General features: G+C 51.6%; 1 protein-coding gene and 2 long non-coding RNA genes across 10 annotated transcripts in view; 1 reads left to right on the forward strand and 2 right to left on the reverse strand.

The window, feature by feature from the left end:
• The window catches only part of ZNF710 (zinc finger protein 710), an 80,947-nt gene that overhangs the window by 28,553 nt on the left and 28,567 nt on the right, over positions 1-23,827 (forward strand). Inside the window, exon 1 of one of the 8 annotated variants that reach the window (XM_077940329.1) lies at positions 6,247-6,471. The exons of 6 other annotated variants lie outside the window; for them this stretch is intronic. In XM_077940329.1, the coding sequence (XP_077796455.1) occupies positions 6,326-6,471 (146 nt within the window). In that variant the 5' untranslated portion in view covers positions 6,247-6,325. Of the gene's footprint in view, positions 1-6,246; positions 6,472-12,827; positions 12,973-23,827 lie in introns of those variants that run through there. One more of the 8 variants, XM_077940336.1, reaches the window with a different exon arrangement.
• On the reverse strand, positions 1,219-18,284 carry LOC144330102 (uncharacterized). The gene is made up of 3 exons (XR_013395977.1): positions 18,023-18,284; positions 2,097-3,412; positions 1,219-1,711 (listed from the first exon to the last, which is right to left on the reverse strand). It is a non-coding gene; the product is annotated as an uncharacterized LOC144330102 (long non-coding RNA).
• Positions 20,951-23,337, reverse strand: LOC144330106 (uncharacterized). The gene is made up of 2 exons (XR_013395981.1): positions 23,060-23,337; positions 20,951-22,740 (listed from the first exon to the last, which is right to left on the reverse strand). It is a non-coding gene; the product is annotated as an uncharacterized LOC144330106 (long non-coding RNA).

Consider the following 23,827-nt stretch of genomic DNA (forward strand, 5'->3'; position numbering starts at 1 on the left):
GAGCGAAACAGCTGGCAGGAGTTGAGTGCTTATCATGTGCCAGGCCCTGGCCGAACACTCTGAACACGTGTGCACAGAGTGTGTGTTAACCAGTGGGGGAGGGGGCACCAAGCAGGCCCAGCTGGGTGGGAATATGAGACCACCTTCCCAATGGGGCAGTCACACATGCCCAGCAGGAAAGGGCCGTATCTGTGCTGCAAAGAGGGTCATTTCAGATTAAAAAAAAAAAAAAAATTGGGCGCAGTGGCTCACGCCTGTAATCCCAGCACTTTGGGAGGCTGAAGCGGGCGGATCATGAGGTCAGGAGATTGAGACCATCCTGGCTAACATGGTGAAACCCCGTCTCTACTAAAAAAAAAACCAAAAAAATAGCCGGGCGTGGTGGCGGGCACCTGTAGTCCCAGCTACTCAGGAGGCTGAGGCAGGAGAATGGCGTGAACCTGGGAGGCAGAGCTTGCAGTAAGCGGAGATTGCATCACTGCATTCCAGCCTGAGTGACTGACTGAGAGCAAGACACTGTCTCAAAAAAAAAAAAAAAAATTGCTTAATGGATTGTTTGGTATCAAACGGATACCAACAAACACGAAATCTACTTTTCTTTTTCTTTCTTTAAATAAACATTTGAATTGGAAGCTTAGGCTCATCTCAAGAGGTTGTGGACCCGACAGTTGGTGGTGATGGGTTTTGTTCATAAATGAGAATGATGGTCGTGAGTTTAATCCAACACATTGAAGTGAATGAAAATGAACACATAAGCTGCGTGAATATAGTGAGTAATCATAGACTCTAGGGATTGAAATGTACCCTGGGGGGATCCAGGATGCAGCATCACCGGGGAGCTTATTATTAATAGAAATGAAGTATCTCTCACAGCACCCTAGACCTGCTGAACCAGAATCTGCATTTTAGCAAGATCCCCGGGTGATTCCTCAGCACATTTGAGAAGCAGTGCTCTCATTTGTCCTGTCTTCTTTGAGGAAATCGGAAGACTAGAGAGGTTAAGTGAGGACACACGGGAAGTTCTAAAATACCGTAACTCTGGTCTTTCGATGCCAGGTCTTTGCACAGCACTTGCCCCATGGGAGAAACCCAGTTGGTTTTGTTTTTGCTTGTTTTGCATTCCGAAGACCAATTCTTGTGAGCCACTGGTCATAGCCCATCTCTCTTGTTTTCATGCAGTGGGGTCATCTTCAGTGGCCACGTCATCTCTTACTCTCTGCTGGGGAGCTTGTTAAATGTAGTTGCCTGGGTCCAGCCCCAAATGCACTGGATCTGGGTAGATGGGAACCAAGTGCCTGCATCTTAAAATACCGTCAGATATTCCTAGGTGCTAGTGTTGTTACGGCCAGCTTGGGCCAACTATGAACTGTTACAGTGGCCTTTTATTCTGAAATTAAACCTGCAGATGCTTGGGCTAGTAAAAACTAAAGCCCATTTTCATCTGAAGGAAGCCATCCAGTTACGAACATTATATTGTGTACTGAGTATTGACTGTGAATTTCTTTCTTTTTTTTTTGAGACGGAGTCTCGCTCTGTCGCCCAGGCTGGAGTGCAGTGGCACGATCTCAGCTCACTGCAACCTTCAACTCCCAGGTTCAAGCAATTCTCTTGCCCTCGGCCTCCCGAGTGGCTGGGATTACAGGCGCCTGCCACCACGCCCAGCTAGTTTTTATATTTTTAGTATAGACAGAGTTTTGCCATATTGGCCAGGCTGGTCTCAAACTCCCAACCTCAGGTGATCCTCACGCCTCGGCCTCCCAAAGTGCTGGGATTATAGGCGTGAGCCACTGTGTCCAGCCACTGTGAATTTCTCATTAACAGAACGTTCTCTTTAAACCTCAGCTCCGTGGAACTCAGCAGATCACATGTGGTTGATTGTAAATTCCAGGATGCTTAAATGTATTATTTTCTATTTTTAAGAGAGAGGAGAGGCAGACTGGATGAACTTGGAAAATTAAATGGCCTCCAAAAAGTAACAAGAATGTGTGTTTGGGGCCAGGCATGGTGGCTCACGCCTGCAATCCCAGCACTTTGGGAGGTCTAGGCAGGAGGATCGCTTGAGGTCAGGAGTTCAAGACCAGCCTGGCCAACATGACGAAACCCCATCTCTACTAAAAATACAAAAATTAGCCGGACATGGTGGTGGGCACCTGTAATCCCAGGTACTTGGGAGGCTGAGGCAGGAGAATTACTTGAACCCAGGAGGCAGAGGTTGCAGTGAGCTGAGATTGTGCTACTGCGCTTCAGCCTGGGCAACAGAGTAAGATTCCATCTCAAAAAAAAAAAAAAAAAAGGAATGTGTGTTTGGCCTGTATAGTCTTAGCTACTCGGGAAGCTAAAGCAAGAGGGTTCCTTGAGTCCAGGAGTTCAAGGCCAGCGTGGACAACATAGCAAGAACTTGTGTCTAAAAAAAAGAAAAAAAAAAGTATGTGTTTGAAATTTGAGGCTCTGTGACTAGAATTTTCATTTAAGAGGAAATATATATCTGCATTTAAACTTCTTTAATTTACAAACATTCTTGTGTATTCTTAGGCTAGTGCCCCACAAAAGTACGGGCCATGCACCAGTGCTGTTCTGCACAATGTTAACCAACCAAGAGGAGGAGCTAAACACAGAAAATGGGATTAGTGTTTAGAAATTTCTGTAGTTTGACACTGGCAGGATGACATCCAAATGGGCGATTGGTGGCTTCATCTCGAACAGGGTGTGGGCAAGGGTGGGCACCGTTGACCCCACGTGGCAGGACTCAGGACTAAACTGCCTGCCGATGTTAGATCTGAGAGGGATTAAGGATTAAGATGAATCAAACTGACCTTTCACTATAGAGTTTGAGAAGCACTGGGGATGTTAAAGGTTGGGAAAGTTTGCAGCAGGAGGTGTGCCTTTAAGCTTAGGAAGTGGAAAGTGGGAGAAGGGTTGGACAGGCAAAAGACTTCTCACTCCCACTTCACCCTCGAGATCCCAGCAGACCAGTTCAGGCAGAAAGGAGTTGGCTCCTAGACTAGCCGGCTACTCCATGTTGAGCCTTATCCCATAGGTTCCTTTTTCCTGTTTTTTAGAGACAGGTTCTCGCTCTGTTGCCCAGGCTGGAGTGCAGTGTTTGTTCACAGGCATGACCACAGCTGACTGCAGCCTTGACTTCCTGGGCCTGAGCGATCCTCCCAGCTCAGCCTCCCAAGTAGCTGGGACTTTAGGCATTTGTTACCATGCCCAGCTTGTCCCATAGACTGGAACAGGCTCTCTGGTCACAGAGCCTGGGGAGAAATTCCTTGATTCAAGGCAGAGCAAAGTGGTTTAAGAGATGGCCTTCTGAGTCCTGCCTGGCCTGGGTATGGAAACGTGGGCACTACTAGCTGTGCAAGCTTGGCCCACTGTCTTTCTTTGCCCCTCAGAGTTTAGAAAATGGAAATGGCTGGACACGGTGACTCAAACCTGTAATCCCAGCACTTTGGGAGACCGAGGCAGGCAGATCACTTGAGGTCAGGAGTTCAAGACCAGCCTGGCCAACATGGTGAAACCCTGTCTTTACTAAAAGTACAAAAATTAGCTGGGCGTGGTAGCACCTGTAGTCCTAGCTACTTGGGAGGCTGAGGTGAGAGAATCGCTTGAACCGAGGAGGCAGAGGTTGCAGTGAGCCGAGATTGCACCATTGTACTCCAACCTGGGTGACAGAGTGAGACTGTCTCAAAAAAAAAAAAAAAGAAAAAGAAAACAGGTGAATGACAGTCATTCCTGGAGGGGTTCTTCTGCCAGATATAAACAAGATATCACATACAAGAGGCTCCACACACAGTCTGCACTCAGGAAAGGGAGGAATTCTTTGTGTTGTTTTGTCTGTGTTATTTGAAAAAGTGGATTGCATTGTGGGTCCTCAGGAAGTTGCCAGCTGTCCTTCCTGTTTCCAAATTCCTGTGTGTGTGTGTGTGTGTGTGTGTGTGTGCGTGCGTGTGTGTGTTCTGTGCCTGTGGTGGTGGTGGCCATGGTGTCGGCAGCAGCAGGGTTGTCAGGAAACAACCATCGGTTTCCTGCTGATTAACTCAGTTCCTGGAGGGCCCTCCCTGGCAGCAGGGGAAGCCTGGCAGCTTGGCTGGGCCTCCTCCGGCCTCTGCCTCACCCGCCTGCTCTTCTCGCCCCTTCCAAGAGGCCCGCCTGCCCTCCTGCTACCCTAGGGCCCAGGACACCCTTGCAGGCCTTCTGAGCCTTCTTTGTTCTGGCCATGGGTGGGGCACCCGGCCCCACCTGCCTCAGGTTTTGCCTGCAGGTGCATTTCCTTTGCACACCTGGCACCTGTCCGGGACTTAGACCTCTTCCACGTCGCCCCCAGGTCGGGCTTAAGAGATTTGGATCTTTTGAGTTGCAAGCCCTTAGAAACGATGCTGTGATGCTGTTACGGCCCTCTGTTCACTCAGAGAAGGAGGCTTGATGGCAGGGGCCCCAGGGCTTCCCTGCTGGTAGAAGGGGTATCTGGAGGGCCTCTGCCTTCAGTCATCAGAAGGAGGTTCTGGCAAGGGAAAGAGGCCTGTACAGTACTGGAATTTTGGATCCCTTGAGTGAAGGACCAGGCAGAGAAGGGGAGCACTGCTGGGGGATGTGGGGGGCTGGGCCAGGCTGGGCACAGGCCCATGGCCATGGTGATTGGCCACATCTGCCTCACTTCACGTGGGGACTTGGCAACCACACAGTGGCCCTGGGGCACGGTGTGGGGGCTGAGACATGAGGCAGTGGTCTTGGTCTCAAACACCCCCACTTCCGGCTGCCGGGTGCCAGTTACTTGCTGTGGCTTCCTGCCCTGGCTCAGCATTGGCTGTCCGGCTCCTGCAGCAGTGACATCTCCACTCTGGACCCATGAGCCCATCAGCTCCTGGGTGTGGACAGGTTTGCACAGTTGCCCCTGCTGCCTCAGTAATGAGCTGGCTGCAGACGGCAGGACTCCCAGGGCTGGGAGGGTGTTAGCAGGCTGGCTTTCAGGCCTCAGCACCATCGTGCTTCTTATGTTCTGGGACAGGGTCAGGACCATGTTGTGCCTAGCATCCGGCAGACCCTGGTAGCTTCTTAAATGATAACGCTTTCTAGCACTCACATATCTCATCTGAGTTAGACTGGGCTCTCTAGCTGGGGTGGGAAGCCCTGCACTTCCTAATACCTGGTGGCTGAGTCAACAACACGGGGACGTGTATTTGGATAGCAAACAGCGATCAGCAGCGGAGCCAGCCCACTGCCTTCCTGCACCCGCCTTCTAGCAAAAATGTCCTCTGGAAAGGTCAGCCAGGACTGGCTACATAATTTTCAGGGCCAGGTGCAAAATGAAAATGCAGGCCCCATGTTTAAAAATTAGTAAAATTTAAAGAACAGCAGAGCACGAAACCAAGTGCGGGCACTTCTACACATGGGGCCCTGGGCAAGGGCCCCGGGCAGTGGCACCGTTGCACATCCCCAAAGCAGCCTGGAGTCAGCATTTCCCAGCCTTGTGAAGTCCTGATGCTTCCGAGGGTGGAGGGATTGGGTCCTCTTTGGTAGGAGAGCCGCTTGGTAGAAGATCCTGAGACGCACTCGCCTCACCCGGCCCCACAAGCAGCTTTCTCAAGGGCTGGAGTGACTTCCACTTCGAAGCGCAAGCACTTCACCTTCTCCTTTTTGTTCTTCTCTACCCTGTTTCCTTCTTTCTTTGTGAACTCAGAAAGCTTTGAGACTCCCCTCCCGTTCCTCCTTTCTTCCCCTTCACTCTTGCCGCCCGCCCCCCACCCCCATCCGCCTCTGTTTCTCTCTTCCTCTTTCCCTTGCTTTTATCTGGGGGAACCCCTTCACAGGTTTGCTGTATAACATTTCTCTTCCTTTCACTTGGCGCCGTTCAATTTTAATGTTCCTTTGAATGACACCAGGCGAGTGCTCCTTGGGTTTCCAAAGCCTCTCTCTGAAGTGGCTGGAGCCAGCGTCTTCCCCACCGAGGGACGTCCCTTCAGTGGCCTCTGGCTCTGTCCAGATGGTCTCTCTCCATTGGGAGCCTGGAATGAATTCTCATTGTGAGCATTCATCACTAACCACCTCCTCCCCACATTCAGCTGTCAGTCCTACTGGCCGCAGTGGAAAGCAAGCCAGCTCCATTATTTCTAGTGACAGACCTGGCCATCATTCCCAAGGTCTGTGGCTCCCATGCAGGCCTCGAGCTGGGGGTGGGGCAGGGCATGGGAAAGGGTTAAATAGATAAGCTCAAGACACAGTCCTGGCCCCCCTCGTCCTCTTCACACAGGAACCAGAAGGGTCTTCAGCAACGTGCATGGGATCATGTTACTTCCTGGCTTCCCATGCCTGAGAATGGCATCCAGACATGGCCTTCAAGGCTCTGTCTGCCCCATCTCCAGCCACTGTTCCCAGTTCCACGTCAGGAAATTCTCCTGCCCTCCTGGAGAGGCAGCCCAGGTTGCTAAAGAGGCACTTCAAGCACATTTCAAAGAATGCAATAATTCTGGAGAGGTGAGGAGGAGGAGAGCAGCACAAGCAAGGGCCGCCTCCAGGGTCAGGCTAGAGATGGGAGGTCAGGCATGGTGGAGAGGAGGGAAAGTGGGACTGGGTTCGAAGCCTGGCTCAGCTTGGAAGACCTGGCAGGGGCTCGGGGTGGGGGTGGAGCATCTCAATCCTGGTGCCCAATGGAGTCATTCGAAGGGCTTTTAAAAATTATCAGAGTTGGCCGGGCGCGGTGGCTCAAGCCTGTAATCCCAGCACTTTGGGAGGCCGAGACGGGCGGATCACGAGGTCAGGAGTTCGAGACCATCCTGGCTAACACGGTGAAACCCCGTCTCTACTAAATAATACAAAAAACTAGCCGGACGAGGTGGCGGGCGCCTGTAGTCCCGGCTACTCGGGAGGCTGAGGCAGGAGAATGGCGTAAAAACCCGGGAGGCGGAGCTTGCAGTGAGCTGAGATCTGGCCACTGCACTCCACCCTGGGCGACACAGCGGGACTCCGTCTCAAAAAAAAAAAAAAAAAAAATTATCAGAGTTGTTCCAGGTTCATTCCCTGGGTGGGCCACACACTGTTTTTAAGTTTAGCTCTCCAACCCTTCTTCCTGGTCCTCCCCTCCCCTTGGAAGAAAGTCCCTGGGGCTAGGTCCAGCCTGGGTGTTGGCATTGGCATTTGCCCTCCCAGGGCCACCGGGACTGGGAATCCCCAGGAGGGCTTTAGAAAGTGTCAGGAACTGCTCTGTGCACTGGGGCTTTTCTCCAGTGATGGGAAGGCTGCCTTGCTCAGTCAGCCCCAGGCCCCTGGACAGAAGGAACTAGGGGAGCACTAAGCACAGATGTCCCTAGAGAGTCTGCTGGAAGGGACCTAGTTCAGAAGAGGAAAGTGAGTCTCAGTCACCAGCGAGTACCAGCACCAGGTAGCAGAGCTTGGGCTTTTCAGCCTTGGACACCACTGGCTAGGATGGAGTGAGGGCTGAGCTGGAACACTTCTGAGGAAATGATCTCCGGCCCGAGCACGCCACGATTATGAGAGCATCTTCAGCACTCATAAGCATCGCAGGCTGGATCCCTTTCTCTGACCTTCGGATGTGGCGTGCCAGAATCTGTGCTTAAAGATGAGGAAGGCCAGGTTTCTGCCCTCGAAGAACTCTGGATCTCGAGGGGGCAGTGGGCCTAAGCATAGAATATTCTAATACGGTCCCTAGGCTTCCAGAGCTATAAGAGACAGGCTTGAGCAGGGAGAGACGAATTCCCCGAGGGAAACCTTGATGAGGAGGTGAAGAGACAAGTGAGAGTCTGGTGTCTACTCCCTTTTAACCACAGGCCTGGCCTTCCAGCCAGGGTGCTGTACCAAAGTGAATCCTGGGGCCGCTGAGTGGTACCCAGGCACTGATTTCCTCTTGACCCTCAGTCAGCTGAGCTAGGTGGGTCTGTGGATGGTTTGGACCAGCCTTGCCCAATTACCCCAGTGTATGGTCCAAATATGATTTTCTAGGTGTGCCATGCAGATCAGGAGCACTGTCGCAGGCCCCTTTCTCTATCACCAGTGCATCACTTTCATTGTGGAGCAGGTTGGGGAACAAGCCAAAAGCTGGCCCCACGGACGCAAAGAATAAGTCACAACTCACCCACGTGGTGTGTTTCCTCCTAACTCCTTAGTTGGAATTTTCAGACTTGACAGAAACGTTAAGAACCTTCGTCCAGATTCACTCATTGTTGCCATTTTGCCACCTTTTCTTTATCACACTCTCTTTCACGTGGTTTTGCTGAGTCATTTGAAAGTGAGTTGCAGACAGCCCACCGTTGAGTACGTCAGTAGGTATATTTCAGGAGTGTGGACTTCCCCGTTTGCAACCACGGTGCCATCATCCCACCTAAGAAATTACCACTGTCCAATAATATCCAATCTACATCCCATTCATATTTCCCCAGTTGAACTCCAAAAATGTGTTTTATATGGCTGTTTTCCTGATCCAGAAAGCTTCATGCGTTACATTTGGGTGTTGTGTTTCTTTGCCTTCTTTTAATCTAGAACAGCCTCCCTGCTCTGTGTGTGTGTGTGTGTGTGTGTGTGTGTGTGAGAGAGAGAGAGAGAGAGAGAGAGAGAGAGAGAGAGAGAGAGACATTGACATTGGCTTTGAAGAGTCCAGGAAGGCCAGCTGTGTTACACAATAGATTCGTGTAATCGCATATGTTCAGGTTAAGTTTGCATAGTTTCAAAACTTGCCTGATAGTTGCTTCATTGTGTCCAGGAAAATCCTAACGCAGAGAGGCTCTTTGGCTCTCTGTCCCTATGTGAGTCGTGGGGTATCCTGTCCAGCCACCTAGAAAAAGCGATGGCTTTGGTAACATGACATGTTATGTATAAAATGCTTCCTGCCAGGTGAGGTGGCTCACGCCTATAATCCCAGCACTTTGGGAGGCCAAGGCGGTTGGATCACTTGAGGCCAGGAGTTCGAGACCAGCCTGGCCAACATAGTGAAACCCCATCTCTATTAAAAATACAAAAATTAGCCAGGTGTGGTGGTGGGCGCCTGTAACTCCAACTACTGGGGAGATTGAGGCAGAAGAATCGCTTGAACCCAGGAGATGGAGGTTGCAGTGAGCTGAGATCGTGCCACTGCACTCCTGCCTGGGTGGCAGAGTGAGACTGTCTCAAAAAAAAAAAAAAAAAGTGCTTCTGATGTGTAAAGATTTCGCTGGCAGGGCAGATATTCTCTTCATTTAGTAGGTGGGATTCTGAGAGGTTGAGGCTATGCCCAGGTCCACTATCTTAGGCAAAAGTGGACTAGAGCCCTGCCTTGTGACCCAGCGTGGGGCTCTCTGCAGTGACAGCTGGGAGTCTTGCCCCACGACTGTATGACAGGTGGTCTCACCTCATTTCACTCCTGGATCCAACACGTGCTTGGCTGAGTGCTTAGCCGAGTATTGAATGTAATCTAATACAGTCCAATCCATCTTGATGACTGTAAGTCATGAGTAGGAGCCCTTGGTGCTGAGCTGAGGTATGGAGGTGTCCGAGCTGCTTACCCCATCCCTAATGGCCCCAAACTGTCACTGGGTCATTTTCAGCCTGCATCCTGGCCAGCCACCATTGTAGCCTCCAGCAGCGAGTGGCACCCCTTTCACCTTCTTGGGTTCCCTCTGCATCTGCCATGGTCTGGGAAGCTGGATAACCATGCTTGTTAGAACTGAGTCCAAAGCCTCCAAGCAAGGGTCACTGTCTCATAAAGAGAAAAGTGCCTGGGACACCAAAGGCCCCTCTTCAAGTCACCCACATCTGTTTCATTCTGGACTCTCAGCTTTTTGATATGCTCTGCAATTCTCTAGTCTTTTGGGGGAAATTTGAGGTGGCCAGAGAAGAGATCTCTGGACAAGTGTAATCTTGCTGTCACATATTAGGAAAGATCATAATGTACAGCAGAGGTGCCTGATAAGGAAACAGTCAGCTCGCGGTGAGAGCCAGAGCCTGGGGGCACTTTGTGGTAGCCATGCTGCTGGATGACCATGCCAGCTTGGGCTGTGGCTTGGTGAGGACACCCAGGCCTCAGGCCTGTGCACTGTGGCCACTGCCTCCTATGCATGTAGATCATGCCGCCTTAGTTGAGGAAGTCGTATCTGAGGATCTGGTCCCCAGCTGTAGGCAACAGCAGGAACCCTGGTACCCAGATCCCCCAGTCTCCAGGGAGGTGTCCTTAGTGCTACGGATGCGGTTGTTAAAGCCACATGTGAACACTCTGCAGATTTTCCCTGCGAGGTACAAGCCCTCCAGCCTCTTCCACCCAAATGTGTCACCATGGGCAGCACCTCTCTGAATTCTGTTCTTTCTTGAAGGAATTTCTGTTCCCATCAATTCGTAAGCACAGTGCCCCTTCTATTTCTTGGCTGAATGCTCTGGGGAGTTCACAGTGATCTCAATTTGACTTAACAGTGACTCCTTTACCAAGCCTTTTTTGCTTGTTTGCTTGCTTTTAATTTTGTTTTTTATCAGAGTAATATATGCATCTTTTTTTACATCAAACCATTCTGATGGGCTTCTAGTGCTAACACAGTAGGCCCCGCCCCACCTCACTCCCGACTCCAGCCCTCCAGCTAGTTAACCATTTGCAAACTGCTTACTTCCTCCTTCCCGTTGTTTACCTCCATGTTCTGAAATAATATGTTACTCCGATGACTTCTTGATTTATCAATTTTGGACATTATCTTTTGCCTCCATATTCTTGTAAGTGAGGACTCATCTCTCCACCACCCTATCATTCCTCCTCCTCCTCCTCTCTTAGTATTATCATTAGGTCGCAATTTTGGGTTAAGCCCACAGTGTAAATACTATTCACTGCTAAACATGGCACTGAACTACTATTACTTCTTTAAAAAAAAGAGTTCATTATTGTTTCTGTTCTCACTGCATTACTTTTCTCTGTGCTTCTGATTCCTCCTAATATACCAACAGATGAGGAAAACATCATTGGATATTTATCTGTTGGTTCACTGATCAATTCTATTTTTTTTTCTAGACACCTAGGTATCTTGCCAGTGAAATTCTTTTCTTTTCTTTTTGTTTGTTTGTTTCTTTGTTTGGTTTTTAGAGATAGGGTCTCACTCTGTCACCCAAGCTGGAATGCAGCAGTGTGATCACAGCTCCAACATCTGGGCTCAAGTGATCTTCCCACCTCAGCCTCCAGAGTAGCTAAGACTACCAGCATGCACCATCATGCCTGGCTAATTTTTTTATTTTTTGTAGAGGTTGGGTCTCACTATATTGCTTATGCTGGTCTCAAACTCCCAGGCTTAAGCGATCCTCCTGCCTTGGGCTCTCAAAAGTGCTGGGATTGTAGGTGTGAGCCACTGGGCCTGGCCACCAGTGAAATTCTTTAAATCTTTTTCAAAACAAATGAAAATTTTGTTCACTTTAATATATTAAAATAACTCCATGCCACCTCCTCTGAAAGAGCTTCCCTGACCCCCCAGCCTCTCTAAGGCTGCCCCTCCTCTGTTCTTACACACCAAATTAAAATTGCCTGTTGCTCTCACAACACCGTAAGTTCTTAAGGGCAGGACTGAGTCTTGTGCACTGCTATCTCCCTAGGAACGCACAGGAGCTGGCTGGCACATGGTCGGTGCTCAAAAAGTATTTGTGGGATTTGCCTTTGTCAAATGGAAGCGCAAGGGTGATTTTATAGGCTGCTGGTGGCTAGGTTAAATATCTGCCCCATGCCTCTTTGTTTTTTATTTTTTTATTTTTATTTTTTTTTTGAGACGGAGTTTTGCTCTGTTGCCCAGGCTTGAGTGCAGTGGCATGATCTCAGCTCACTGCAACCGCTGCATCCCAGGTTCAAGTGATTCTCTTGCCTCAGCCTCCCAGGTAGCTAGGATTACAGGCGCCCACTACTACGTCTGTCTTATTTTTGTATTTTTAGTAGAGACAGGGTTTCACCATGTTGGCCAGGCTGGCTTGAACTCCCGACCTCAGGTGATCCACCCGCCTCAGCCTTCCAAAGTGCTGGGATTACAGGCGTGAGCCACCGCGCCCGGCCCCTATGCCTCTTTGTATTTTCCATGCCCCCCTTCTCTCCAGCCTGCTTGTTGGGTTCTGAGGCCCTCCTGGGGCCTGTTCCAAGAAATAACAGCCTTTTCCAGATAAAGATAGCAAAGGAAGCTTTTTCTTTCCCTGATCCATGTGTCTCCCCGCATCCCCTCCAGGCAGCATTAGGTTGGCCCCAAGCACCTCAGGGCTCTGGACTGGTCCTCCTCGCTTTATAATCCCAGCCCACACCACTGAGCTCGGCGCAGACTGAGTGCTCAATAGATGAGTAAGGTTGAGACTCGCTCAATCAATCAGTCAATAAACCAATCAGTCTTCCTCCACTCAGCCTCTCTGCTCCCAGGCATTTCTCATTATCTAGCGTTTGGATGATCAGAAGGAAAAAGGAGCCTTTGCGTAAAGGTGACCCCATTTCAGGTTTCCTCATGACTCGATAGGTACTGAGAGACAGCAGGAGAAGGGAAGACAAAGAAGGGGGACGGGGAACACTCACCTGTGAGCGCAGAGGGACATTTTGGGAGACACTCGGTCACTAGACTGAGGGCTGTGTGTGGCCATTTGCTGGCACTATCTGGTGTATAACTGAGGCCCAACCAGGAAGGACAGGAAATCTAAATCCAGGTCAGGGCATGTATATTGCACGTAGTCTTTGGGTCTTGGCTAACTCAGGAAGGTGCTGGTCTGCAGTGACCCGTGATGTGAGAACACGCCTCAACGTCCACAGAGGCCCTCCCTTGTGAGTGACATAGACCCAACAGCTGGTGGCCTGTAAAAAGAGCCAACCCACCCGCTCACCCTCCTGGAGTGAGGGCCCAGCCTGAGCAGGCGGCAGGCTTCCTTGGAGCAGTCCCTCGAGGGGACAGGCCATCCCAGGGCTGACTCAGAATGTCCTTCACCCCACATATCCACCGGGGACCGAGCACCTCCTGTGTGCAGGCAGCCAGAGAACCAGGTGGACATGGCCCAGGCAGGGTGAGTTGCCATGGCTTTCGCCTCCAGCCAGAGGAGCTGTCTCACTGAGACCCCTCTCATCTGCCCCCCGCTACCTGGTTAAGGGCCCAAGGGCTCTGAGAGAGGAGACCTGCGGGCACCCAGAGGTCCGAGCTGCCTTTGGAGACCGAGCCTTGTGCACAGCATCACAGGCTATCTCCCCTGGCACACCCAGGACCCTATGGGAGGAGGCCACAGCCGGGCGGCCAGGGCAGGGAGCAGCCGACCCTGTAATAAAGCTGATGGGCACTGGCCTGTGGCGCCCCTGGAGAGGGAGCACTCCCCTTGGGGGTGTAGCCTGTTTGGGGGAAGCCTTTACAGCAGCTCTTTGATGTTTCTCCAGTGGAACTGAATTTATTTTTTGTACTTTTAGGAATTAACTTGCAGTGCTCAGCCTCTCCCTCCCCAGAAAGGAGAGAAGGAGAAAAGAAGAAAGGGTTTGCATTGTCACCGTGATTGGCACCGCCTGTGAATGAGGGGTCACTGCTTCAGGCTGCTCCTTTTCAAGCACGCCTTTCTCCCCTGCACGCTGCATTCACGCTAGAACATTCTTTCTTTCAAAGCTTCTGTCTTTCTCTCCCCCGCCTTTTGTGTCTCTGCCTTCCTTCCCTTCACTTTTGCCTTTCATTCCTAGCCCTCACCACCTCCCTCGGGGTTCACTCTCTTCTCCCTCTCTTTTTTCCCCTTTTTCTTCTTCTTCTATTCAGTTCCTTTTTTTCCCTCTTGCCTCTCTCTCTCTTTTAAATTTCTTTTTTCTTTTTCCTTTTGAATAGTGCTTCTGTTTTCAAGGGAAGAGACCAGTAGAGAAGTGGGTTTATTTGAGGAAGGGAGAATAGTTTTTTTCTCCATTGTTCTAAATGTGTAAAACAACAACAACAACAAAACCTGTTGAAGGCACTGTTTTCTTTTAGGCTCCTGCTTTAAAGAGGGAAGAGTGTTTGGGGGTCTCCACCAGCTGGAGGGGCCTGTTTGTCACACAGGAGGAGTCCTGAGTGGGTCAGCAGGGATAGGTGACTAAAGGCCTGGGGTGAGACTGGCAGGATCTAGACATGGCCTTGGAATCCCTCCCTTCTGCCTGGCCCAATATGGGGCTTGAGGTGAGGGTGAAGGCAGAGGTGGATGTGGTCCCATGGGCCTCCCCACTCTGGCAGAGCCTGGTGTCACCATTCCCTGCTGAGGAGGGCTAAGTGGTGTCCGTGTGAACATGACGCAGGGGCTGAATGTGAGGAAGGGGGCCAGTCCACACTACACAAGCTGGACCGATGGCTGAGCTGGATAGCCCTCACCAAATAAGGGGCCCGCCACCTTGGGTTTGGCAGCCTGTGTTGACACATCCTTTGTGGCAGGGACGCATGTGTCCCACGCATCAGAGGGATTTTAAAATGTCACTTGGGAGCTATAGAGAATATTCACTCAGGTTTTCCTAAATTAGCCAAACAGAACAGTTTGATTCTTTCCCTGTAGGCCTCTTTATTTTTCTTTAAACCTGTGGAAACGAACCTCTTCTGAGAGCCGACATATGCTTGTCAATCAGGCGTGTGCGTATGCCTGGTTAGCACATTTACTTTACCTGCTAAGCAGTGGCTCCTCTCCTGTGTGCGTGGGTGAGTGGATAGGACCGCAGCAAGGCCTCCACTTTCTACATCCCCAGGGGCCACCAGTCGCTGTGGTCTGAGGAGTAAAGGTGGCCCTGCCTACTCTTGAGGTGTGTTTATACCTGTGTAGGCCAAACCCCTGCACTGTGTCACACTTCCACATTACAATCACTGCTCCCTCCCCCGGAGTGCCTTTCTTTTGTTAATCCGCCTGCTGAACTCCTACACAACCTACAAAACCTTGCTCAGGTGCCACCTCCCCCTTTGACTCCCCCACATAGACTTAATCACATCTCCCTTTATCCACCTTCTGGGAGTTGTATGTCATAGCTATCAACTCACAAAGGTGATCATCCATTTACTGTGGCTGCTGGAGGGCGGAGACTGTTGTCTTCATCTCTCTAGCTCCTAGGAGAATGGCGTGCTGTCCGTGTTTGCCAGGCAGAAAAGCCTTGCAAAACCTCAGTCACTCTACAGTGACCTCAGAGCTTGAGCCTGGTCAACTGGAACAGCAGAAAAAAGGAAGCTGGAAATGGCAGATGGCTTCAAGGACACGAGCCATGGAGAGGTTAGACAGTGACGGCTGACAGGTTTGCCGTCTAGGAACCGTTGCGGACCTCGGTAAGGGTGCAGCTCTAGTGAGGTCAACACTGAGGTGAGCGCTGAAGCCATGAGAGATGGTTTCTCTGAGGGAGCCCACTCAGGCCAAGGCCTGAGCCCAGGGGCCGCTGGGATGCAGGAGGCCAAGGAGTGGGCCGAGGTAGAGGGTGGTGGTGCGTGGCCTGGGAGCCCAGAGAGGGTTGTGTGGCTGCTGCCAGATGAGGAGGAGGCCCAGCTCAAAGCTCCTGTGTTTGGCAAAGGGCTGCCACGTTCCAGAGGACAGTTGAACTCTGGTGGAGGGGACAGATATCATACAGTAGAGCTTGAGGAGGTGATGGAGGACATCGATCTGGCCCCAGTTCAGGGGGTGGAGAGAAAACAAGAAATTGGACATTGCCAGGGTTGCAGCGGGCTGTAGTGCAGGCAGGGAGACTAAGTGTGCATGAAAGCTTTGAGCTGAAGGCCGGAGAGGGAAGAGACACGAGGGAGCAGGGGCCAGGTCTCTTTGGGAGGACCTACCTGCATATCTGGGCACATTTCTGCCCTGCAGAAGGGGCACGTCGGGCAGTGGGCCTGGAAGACCCTGGCTACCTCCTCAGAGCACAGAAGAAGGGACCTGGTCACACTCTGGGTCCCCCAGGGCCACAGAGAAAGCTTGTGGGGCTCCCGTCCAGCCAGGGTTCCCAGGGTCCCCAGGAAAAACCATGGTCTCTTGGGGGGCACAGGGCTCTCTGCAGGAGGAAGCTCCCTCTGGAAGGGAGCCCTGAGATGTGAGTGGCCTGGGCTATGTGAGATGAGGGCTCCAGGCCCAGGTGTGCTGGCACAAGCCATCAGGCCTGGAGGTGTGGCCGGCAGGACCCTCCCAAGGCAGAACCCTGTGTGCCCTTCCTTCTGCGCACCCAGCTCAGTGCCTGGCCCATAGTAGGTGCTTCATGAATGTTCGCTGAAGTGTGAATTGCATGTGTCGTTAACAGATGTAGAGTGGAAACAGTACAGCTCACAGCCAAGTGCTGTGTAAATTGTAAAGCCTCATGCAAGTGGGAGTCCTATCGCTTCCCCACCCCCCGCAGAGCACAGGGCCTCAGGGAAGGGGCCATATCCTCCCCAGGGAAGACTGGAGGAGGGCAGAGGGATAAGTCAGTGCCAGGTACGGAGGGCGGCAGGAGAAGGAAGGGCTAGTGACCAAGCCAGACACCTAGACGGGTGGGGACAACGAGCCCACTCATCAGTTGTGACCAGACCCAGGTAGAGGAAGAATGTCAGTCGGATGTGGAAATGAGGGAGGTGGATCTGAAGTCCCAGATGGTGCTGAGTCCCTACTATGTGCAAGTTGGGTGCTAACACCCACTTCCCAGGAGGAGGGTCTGGGGCTCCAAAAGGGTTGGGGAAAAAACTGTCCTCCCTTTGGGTCTGGGTGACCAAGACAAGATGAACTGTGGGTAAAGGTAGCAGGGAGTCTGCTTATCTAGGGACATTTGGGATTTATGCTCCAAGAGAGGGATCAGAATGGCTTTGGGGCAGGCACCATAGAGATTGGAGCCTGGGCCCAGGGGAGGAGGCCACCACTGCTCTTCCTGGCCCCACCTGCTTCTCAGGATACTACTAGCAACCCGGAAGCTGCCAGGGCGGGCCTGCCTGACCATCAGGTTTTTCCGGTTTGGGCAAGAACATCTCCTTACACCCATTAAGACGCCCACCCACAGCCAAGCTGGCCTAGAGATGGAAGGGGGGTTGGAGGTGGGTGGGGACAGGACGAGGGTCTGAGTTTGTGAACAGGCTTTAGTAGCAGGCATGTTTCTGGGGCCCCAGTTTCCCAGGTGGCAGGGGACCTAGCAGTCAATTCCCCACTGAGAACTGGCATCAAGGAGTCCAGCTCCTCCAGTAGCTACTGTGTGGCCCCAAGCGAGCTGCCGAATGCTAATAATAGCAGTAAACACCATAGGCGTGCCAGGTTCTGCTTTCAGCACTTTACATATTTTAACTGGTAAGGCAGGTGCTCTTGGTACCACCCCACTTTAGTAAGGAGAAAGAGTCATGCCGTTGGGAAGTAGCAGAGGATGCAAACTCAGGCCTTCAACTCTAGAGTCTGGATCTAAACCGGTGCTTCGAAACCTGGTGGTTTTTTTTTAAAGTCCATTTCTAAGCCTCACAGACTAATACTTTATCAACCTGGCTCAGATGTCACAGCATTGTCACATTGCTATACAAGTTTCTTTTCTCTTTCTTTCCCTCCTTCCCTCCCTCCCTTCCTTCCTTCCTTCCTTCTGTCCTTTTTTTGACAGAGTCTTGCTCTGTCACCCAGCTGGGGTGTAGTGGCGCAATCTCAGCTCACTGCAACCTCCATCTCCCGGGTTCAAATGATTCTCCTGCCTCAGCCTCTGAGTAGCTGGGAGTACAGGGGTGCACCACCGCACCCGGCTAATTTTTGTTTTTTCTAGTAGAGGCGGTGTTTCACCATGTTGGCCAGGCTGGTCTTGAACCCCTGACTTCAAATGATCCACCCATTTCGGCCTCCCAAAATGCTGGGATTACAGGCGTGAGCCGCTGCGCCCAGCCAAGTTTCTTTTTTTTTTTTTTTTTTTTTCTGAGACGGAGTCTTGCTCTGTCGCCCAGGCTGGAGTGCAGTGGCGGGATCTCGGCTCACTGCAAGCTCCGCCTCCCGGGTTCACACCATTCTCCTGCCTCAGCCTCCCGAGTAGCTGGGACTACAGGCGCCTGCCACCTCGCCCGGCTAGTTTTTTTGTATTTTTTTAGTAGAGACGGGGTTTCACCGTGTTAGCCAGGATGGTCTCGATCTCCTGACCTTGTGATCCACCCGTCTCGGCCTCCCAAAGTGCTGGGATTACAGGCTTGAGCCACCGCGCCCGGCCGCGCCCAGCCAAGTTTCTAAGGCTTCCCTTATCTATTTGGAAGCAGTGCCAGAGCTCGAGGGCCATGCTGCGAGGAGCAATGTTCTAAAGCTAGTAACCTTTCTGTGCCTCAGTTTCCATATTTGTAAAACAGGGTGATGGCACCAGTACCAACCATAGACTGCAGTCAGGATTAAATGACACACTGTACTGAAAGTTGGCCAGGCTGGCACTGTCACTCTCAGGGCAGCCAGCCAGTCTGTGAATGTCAGATTTTGCCATCAGGAATAAGAGCCCACGCAGGTGCTGCCCATTCAGATGCCAGTGCAGAACCTGGCAGGGAGTGTCCCATGACCTCATGCCTGGGAAGGGCTTTGTAAACTGTAGAGGGCTGTGGCTGTGTGAGCAGGCCTGCTCATTCTCTTGCCAAGCCTGTCTTTCGGAGTCCCAGAAGATCTTGTGTTTCCTTCTTCACTTTGGCACCCAGAGCTGGGGGCATTTGAAGGAGGGAACCCACCAAGGCTCCCAGGGGCAGGCCCTGAGTACTTCAGAGCCAGGACACAGCCCAGCCTGTCCTTGTGTCAGCACAGGGAGGAGGGTGACTCTTGTCTCCTGGCTGTACACACACGAGTGTGTGTGGGCTTCACACAAGAAGCTTCTGGGCATTTTGGTTTCAGGGGTTGGGGCTAGCACGGGGCAGGGTGGGGGTCCCATTCTTGGACCTGGCCCTTCCTCTGTGACCCATCTGAGCTGCGTTTGTTTGCTGAGGAGTGGGTCATTCCAGCTGGCAGGAGTGTGATCCCAGAAAGAGGTTATCTACACTCTGATGAGGAGAGTTGGATCTTGTACTTCATTTAGGAATGCGGTCTTCTGAGCTACCTGGATGAGTTGTAAAATTTCAGAAAAGAGGTAGCATCTGTGATGAGACTTCTAGAGGCCCACAGAAGATGCCTTCCCACCTCTCCAGCGTCCTCCTCAGGTGGAGCCCAAGGGACCCTCACAGCCCCACAGGCACTGGGGTTGAGACTGCCCATTTCCTGGCAATCCAGGGGCTCCCATGTGGACAATGGACTTGAGCTAGAACCTTCCGTGGGACCGGGTCCATTCCCAGCATCTCTGTCCTTCCTCACACCTGATTTCATTACTTTTTCCAAGTGTTCATCCTTTCCCAACTCCTTCATGGGGTTTAGATATTTTTAGTGATAGTGAGAACACGCCACATATTGAGGGGCCCTGGGTGACTCATATTGTATGTGTACATATATTATGGTGTAAAAGCTAAAACTGACCATTTATCAGAAGCCAGCCCCCAGCTCCAGGTGTATCCCCTTGCATTATCTTATTGAATCTTCTTCCCCATCCTGTGGGGAAGGCAGCTGTTACTCCCATTTTACAGTTGAGAAAACAGAGGCCCTGAGAGATGAAGCAACTTGCCCAACACAGTACAGCAAAGAGGTGGCCATGCCAATTCTAGAGCTTCCCATTGCTGAGGGGCCCCACCCTGCCTCCATGGCCTGCCCCAAGGGGCCTCAACCCCACAGGCAGTCGCACCCCAGGCAGAGGGGACGGAAACCCTCACACTACTAGTCACGGCCAGGCATTTGCTAGTTTTATTATCATCTCCTCTGCTAAAGTCACTTTCGCCCTTGGGTCACACATGCATTTGAATTCCAGCATCTGGGACACGTGGCCCAGAGCCCACCACCCTGCAGATAGGGCTTCCAAGCTCCTACAGGTCATCCTCTGTGATCCAGATTGGAGAGGAAACTAGTTCCTGCTCTGGGCTGAGCCGACCACGTTGGGTACCCTCCCCACTGACATCCATGGTCCTGCCCTCGAGACCCTCTTCTGTCTCTCCTTCCCAGGCCCCACTGTCCTCTGGTTCTCCTCCCGCCTCTCCTCTACCCTGCAGCCAACAGGCTGCCTTGGCCGCCTCCTCTGTGAGCTCCTGGTAATGTGCAGACCCAGGAGCTCCTGGCTGGGATGCCCATCATGTGGCTCCTGCCTTCTCTGAACCTCTTATCTGAGGCGTGCATCTCCCTCCAGCTCGACTGCAGGGTCAAGTGTGGGTACCCGAGCTTCCACCCCTTGCATAGGTCCTACCCCTCGGCTCACTGCATGAAAGTATCGTTGTCAGGTGACTGAGGAAGGCATGGCTTTGTGCGCCACTCCTGCCTGCCTCTGGTGAGAGCCTGTGTGGACGGCCGCATGTGTCTGATGTCTGCGTGTGTACACTATGAGCTGATATGCTGCACCAGCCGTCCCTCCCCTCAGGAGATACACGAAGGCATTACGTGAATGAGAGAGGCATTCTTTACTCCTCCTGGCATAAATCCGTACTCGAGCTGGGTGTGTGGGTGACTGCAAAATAAATGTTGATTACAGTAGTGGCTTCGGGAGGCAGCCACTGCCAGGGGCTCTGCTGGCATGGAGGCCCAGGGAGGAGTCATAACGCTGCTGTGAGAATGGAGAGGGCTTGTGCCCAGGCCATACTCTTCGCCTGCCCTCAGACCTCAGCACCTTCCCTACCTCCTGCGCTTCTGTCCGCTTTCCCTTCCTTTCTCCATCCCGTGCTTCCAGCCTGGGCAGGCCCTCCTCTCTGGCTGGGTCTACGGGGGAAGGGGTCTTCCTAACCAGCTTCTCCCTTCTCTAGACCTCCCCGTACCCCTCCACCCAACCTTTCGGTAATAAACACCACAGATCATACTCATTTGTCTAATGGGCTCAGTTAAACCCCCTAACAACTCCAGGAAGTGAGAACCATTATCTCATGCCACAGAAGAGGAGACTGAGGCACACACAGACCAAGGTGTGAGTGATGGGGCCAAACTGCATTCTGACTCTGTGGCCCATGCCCTGAGTTTATCGCCTCCTAACGTGCCCATTTATATGGAAGAACATTCCTGATCCCTTAAATTTGTTTTTTTTTTTTTTTTAAAGCACATTTATTTACTGCTATTTCCTATCTGATACTTTCCACTACTACTTTGTGGTTCTTAATCTTGTCTCTAGCCAAATCGTGAGGTCCTGAGACTGGGGATCTTTGTGCCTCACCAGCACCCAGCACCAGCCTGGCTGGATGATCGGAACAATAATAATAGCAGTCGCACAGGCCAGGGCACCGTGGCTCATGCCTGTAATCCCAGCACTTTGGAAGGCCGAGGTGGGGAGATCACTTGAGGTCAGGAGTTGGAGACCAACCTGGCCAACATGGTGAAACCCCATCTCTACTAAAAATACAAAAATTAGCCGGGTGTGGTGATACACACCTGTAGTCCCAGCTACTTGGGAGGCTGAAGCAGGAGAATCTCTTGAACCTCGGAGGCAGAGGTTGCAGTGAGCCAAGATGGCACCACTGCACTCCAGCCTGGGCGACTCAGCCAGACTCCGTCTCAAAAAAAAAAAAAAATTAGCAGTCACTCCCAGTAACTGGGTCCTTACTATACACCAGCCCTTATGAAACACGTCATTTCCTTTATGCCCTTTATCTTAAAAGCACAGGCAGACTAGGAGTGGTGGTTCACACCTGTAATCCCAGCACTTTGAGAGGCTGAGGTGGGCGGATCACCTGAGGTCAGGAGTTCAAGACCAGCCTGGCCAACATGGCAAAACCCCGCCTCTACTAAAAATACAAAAATTAGCTGGGTGTGGTGACGCGTGCCTGTAATCCCAATTATTTGGGAGGCTGAGGCAGGAGAATCGCTTGAACCAGGGAGGCAGAGGTTGCAGTGAGCTGAGATGGCACCACTGCACTCCAGCCTTGGCAACAGAGTGAGACTTTGTCTCAAAATAATAATAATAATAATAAATTAATTAATAAAAGCAGAGGCATTTAAGTTAGACCCAACTCCACTTATTTTCTGGTGTACCCGGTGACCGTGGGTGAATCACTCAACTCCTGTGCCCTGGTTTCCTCCTCTGTAAATAGGTTTTGTTGTCAATATTACATGCTGTATAAAAATGATCTCAATAGGCACAACTCCAGGCTGAAAGGAAGGGCACAGTGATTAGACCCTTCTCCTGTCACTATACAGACAAAGAAACCAAATCCCAGGGAGGAGGTTGAGACACTTGCCTGAGGGTGTACAGCTCCTAAGTGGCAGAGCTGGGGGTGGAGGACAGGTCTGCTGGACTGAGAACCATGTACCCCTCCCTCCTACCATCTGCAGAGGAAGGGGCCGTCCTTCCCCGTTTCCTCCTCACCTCTGCTGCTTCTCATCTCCCCCTCCTCAGACCCTGCTCTTGGGGTCCAGGAGGTGCTGAGCCAGCCTTTTAGTGGAGGACTACCAATACCATACCCTCCTCCCTGGCCTGATCCCTGGCGCAGCAATACTTCTCACCTGCAGCCAGACACTCACACAGCTCGAGGGCTCCTGAAGACCTAGGGCCCCTTTCTTTATCCCCATGTGACATTTTTTTCTCGCAGGGGATCTCTTCTCTTGGTCATTTTGAGATGCTGGGGCCACAACCATAATCGGTTTGCCTCGTTTTCTGCAGTCAGTCTCCATTCCCGGATCTTTGTTTCTCCTGTCATTTCTGATCACTCAAGATTAAACACAGCAATAGAGAAGCCAGGAGGAGGCTGAGCTAAGGAGGACTTGGAGTGATATGACCTCACTCCTCCCAAGAACACAGGAAGAAGAGGAGTAAATGGGGAAGAATGTGATTATAATCGGCTCCAATCCTACTTTTATCTTTTACTGGCTCTGTGACTTAGACAAATCATAGCTTCTTTTTTTTTTTTTTTTTTTTTTTTGAGACGGAGTCTCGCTCTGTCACCCAGGCTGGAGTACAGTGGCCGGATCTCAGCTCACTGCAAGCTCCGCCTCCCGGGTTCCCGCCATTCTCCTGCCTCAGCCTCCCGAGTAGCTGGGACTACAGGCGCCGCCACCTCGCCCGGCTAGTTTTTTGTATTTTTAGTAGAGACGGGGTTTCACCGTGTTAACCAGGATGGTCTCGATCTCCTGACCTTGTGATCCGCCCGTCTCGGCCTCCCAAAGTGCTGGGATTACAGGCTTGAGCCACCGCGCCCGGCAACAAATCATAGCTTCTCTAAGCCTCAGTTTGCTCATCTGTAAAATGAAAATTAAAATGTCTATCTTGGGCTGGGTTCGGTGACTCACGCCTGTAATCCCAGCACTTTGGGAGGCTGAGGTGGGCTTATCATCTGAGGTCAGGAGTTCGAGACCAGCCTGGCCAACATAGTGAAACCTCATCTCTACTAAAAATACAAAAAAACTAGCCAAGTGTGGTGGCGCATGCCTGTAATTCTAGCTACTCAGGAGGCTGAGGCAGGGGAATCGCTTGAACCAGGGAGGCGGAGGTTGCAGTGAGCTGAGATCGTGCCACTGCACTCCAGCCTGGGCAACAGAGAGAGACTCTGCCTCTAAAGATAATAATCATAAAAATAAAATAAAATAAAATGTCCATCTCCCTGGGACAGCCTGTCTCTTGTGCCTGGTCCATAATATGAGCTCAGTAAATGATCCCTGAAAAGAAATTAGAAAGAGCTGGCAACCTTTCATTCTGCCTTAAACTTGGAGCACAGAGACATGGGTGGGAAAGCCCATGAATTTTGCTTCCTTTACTCAGAGGCAATTTAGGAACATAGAAGAGTGAATTGTGGAGAATTGGTGAACCTCACCATCCTGTTTGGAGTGAGGGAGCTGCGCACCCTGAGCATTTGTTGGGTGCCTCACCCTGGGGCCAGGCCCTGTGTCTCACTCACACAATGCAAGGTAGGGCCTGAAGAGGCAGCATGGGGCGGTGAATGGTTGGGTTTCCCTGGACAGC

The sequence above is a fragment of the Macaca mulatta genome, chromosome 7 (genome assembly GCF_049350105.2).
Source record: "Macaca mulatta isolate MMU2019108-1 chromosome 7, T2T-MMU8v2.0, whole genome shotgun sequence".
Classification (NCBI taxonomy): Eukaryota; Metazoa; Chordata; class Mammalia; order Primates; family Cercopithecidae; genus Macaca; species Macaca mulatta.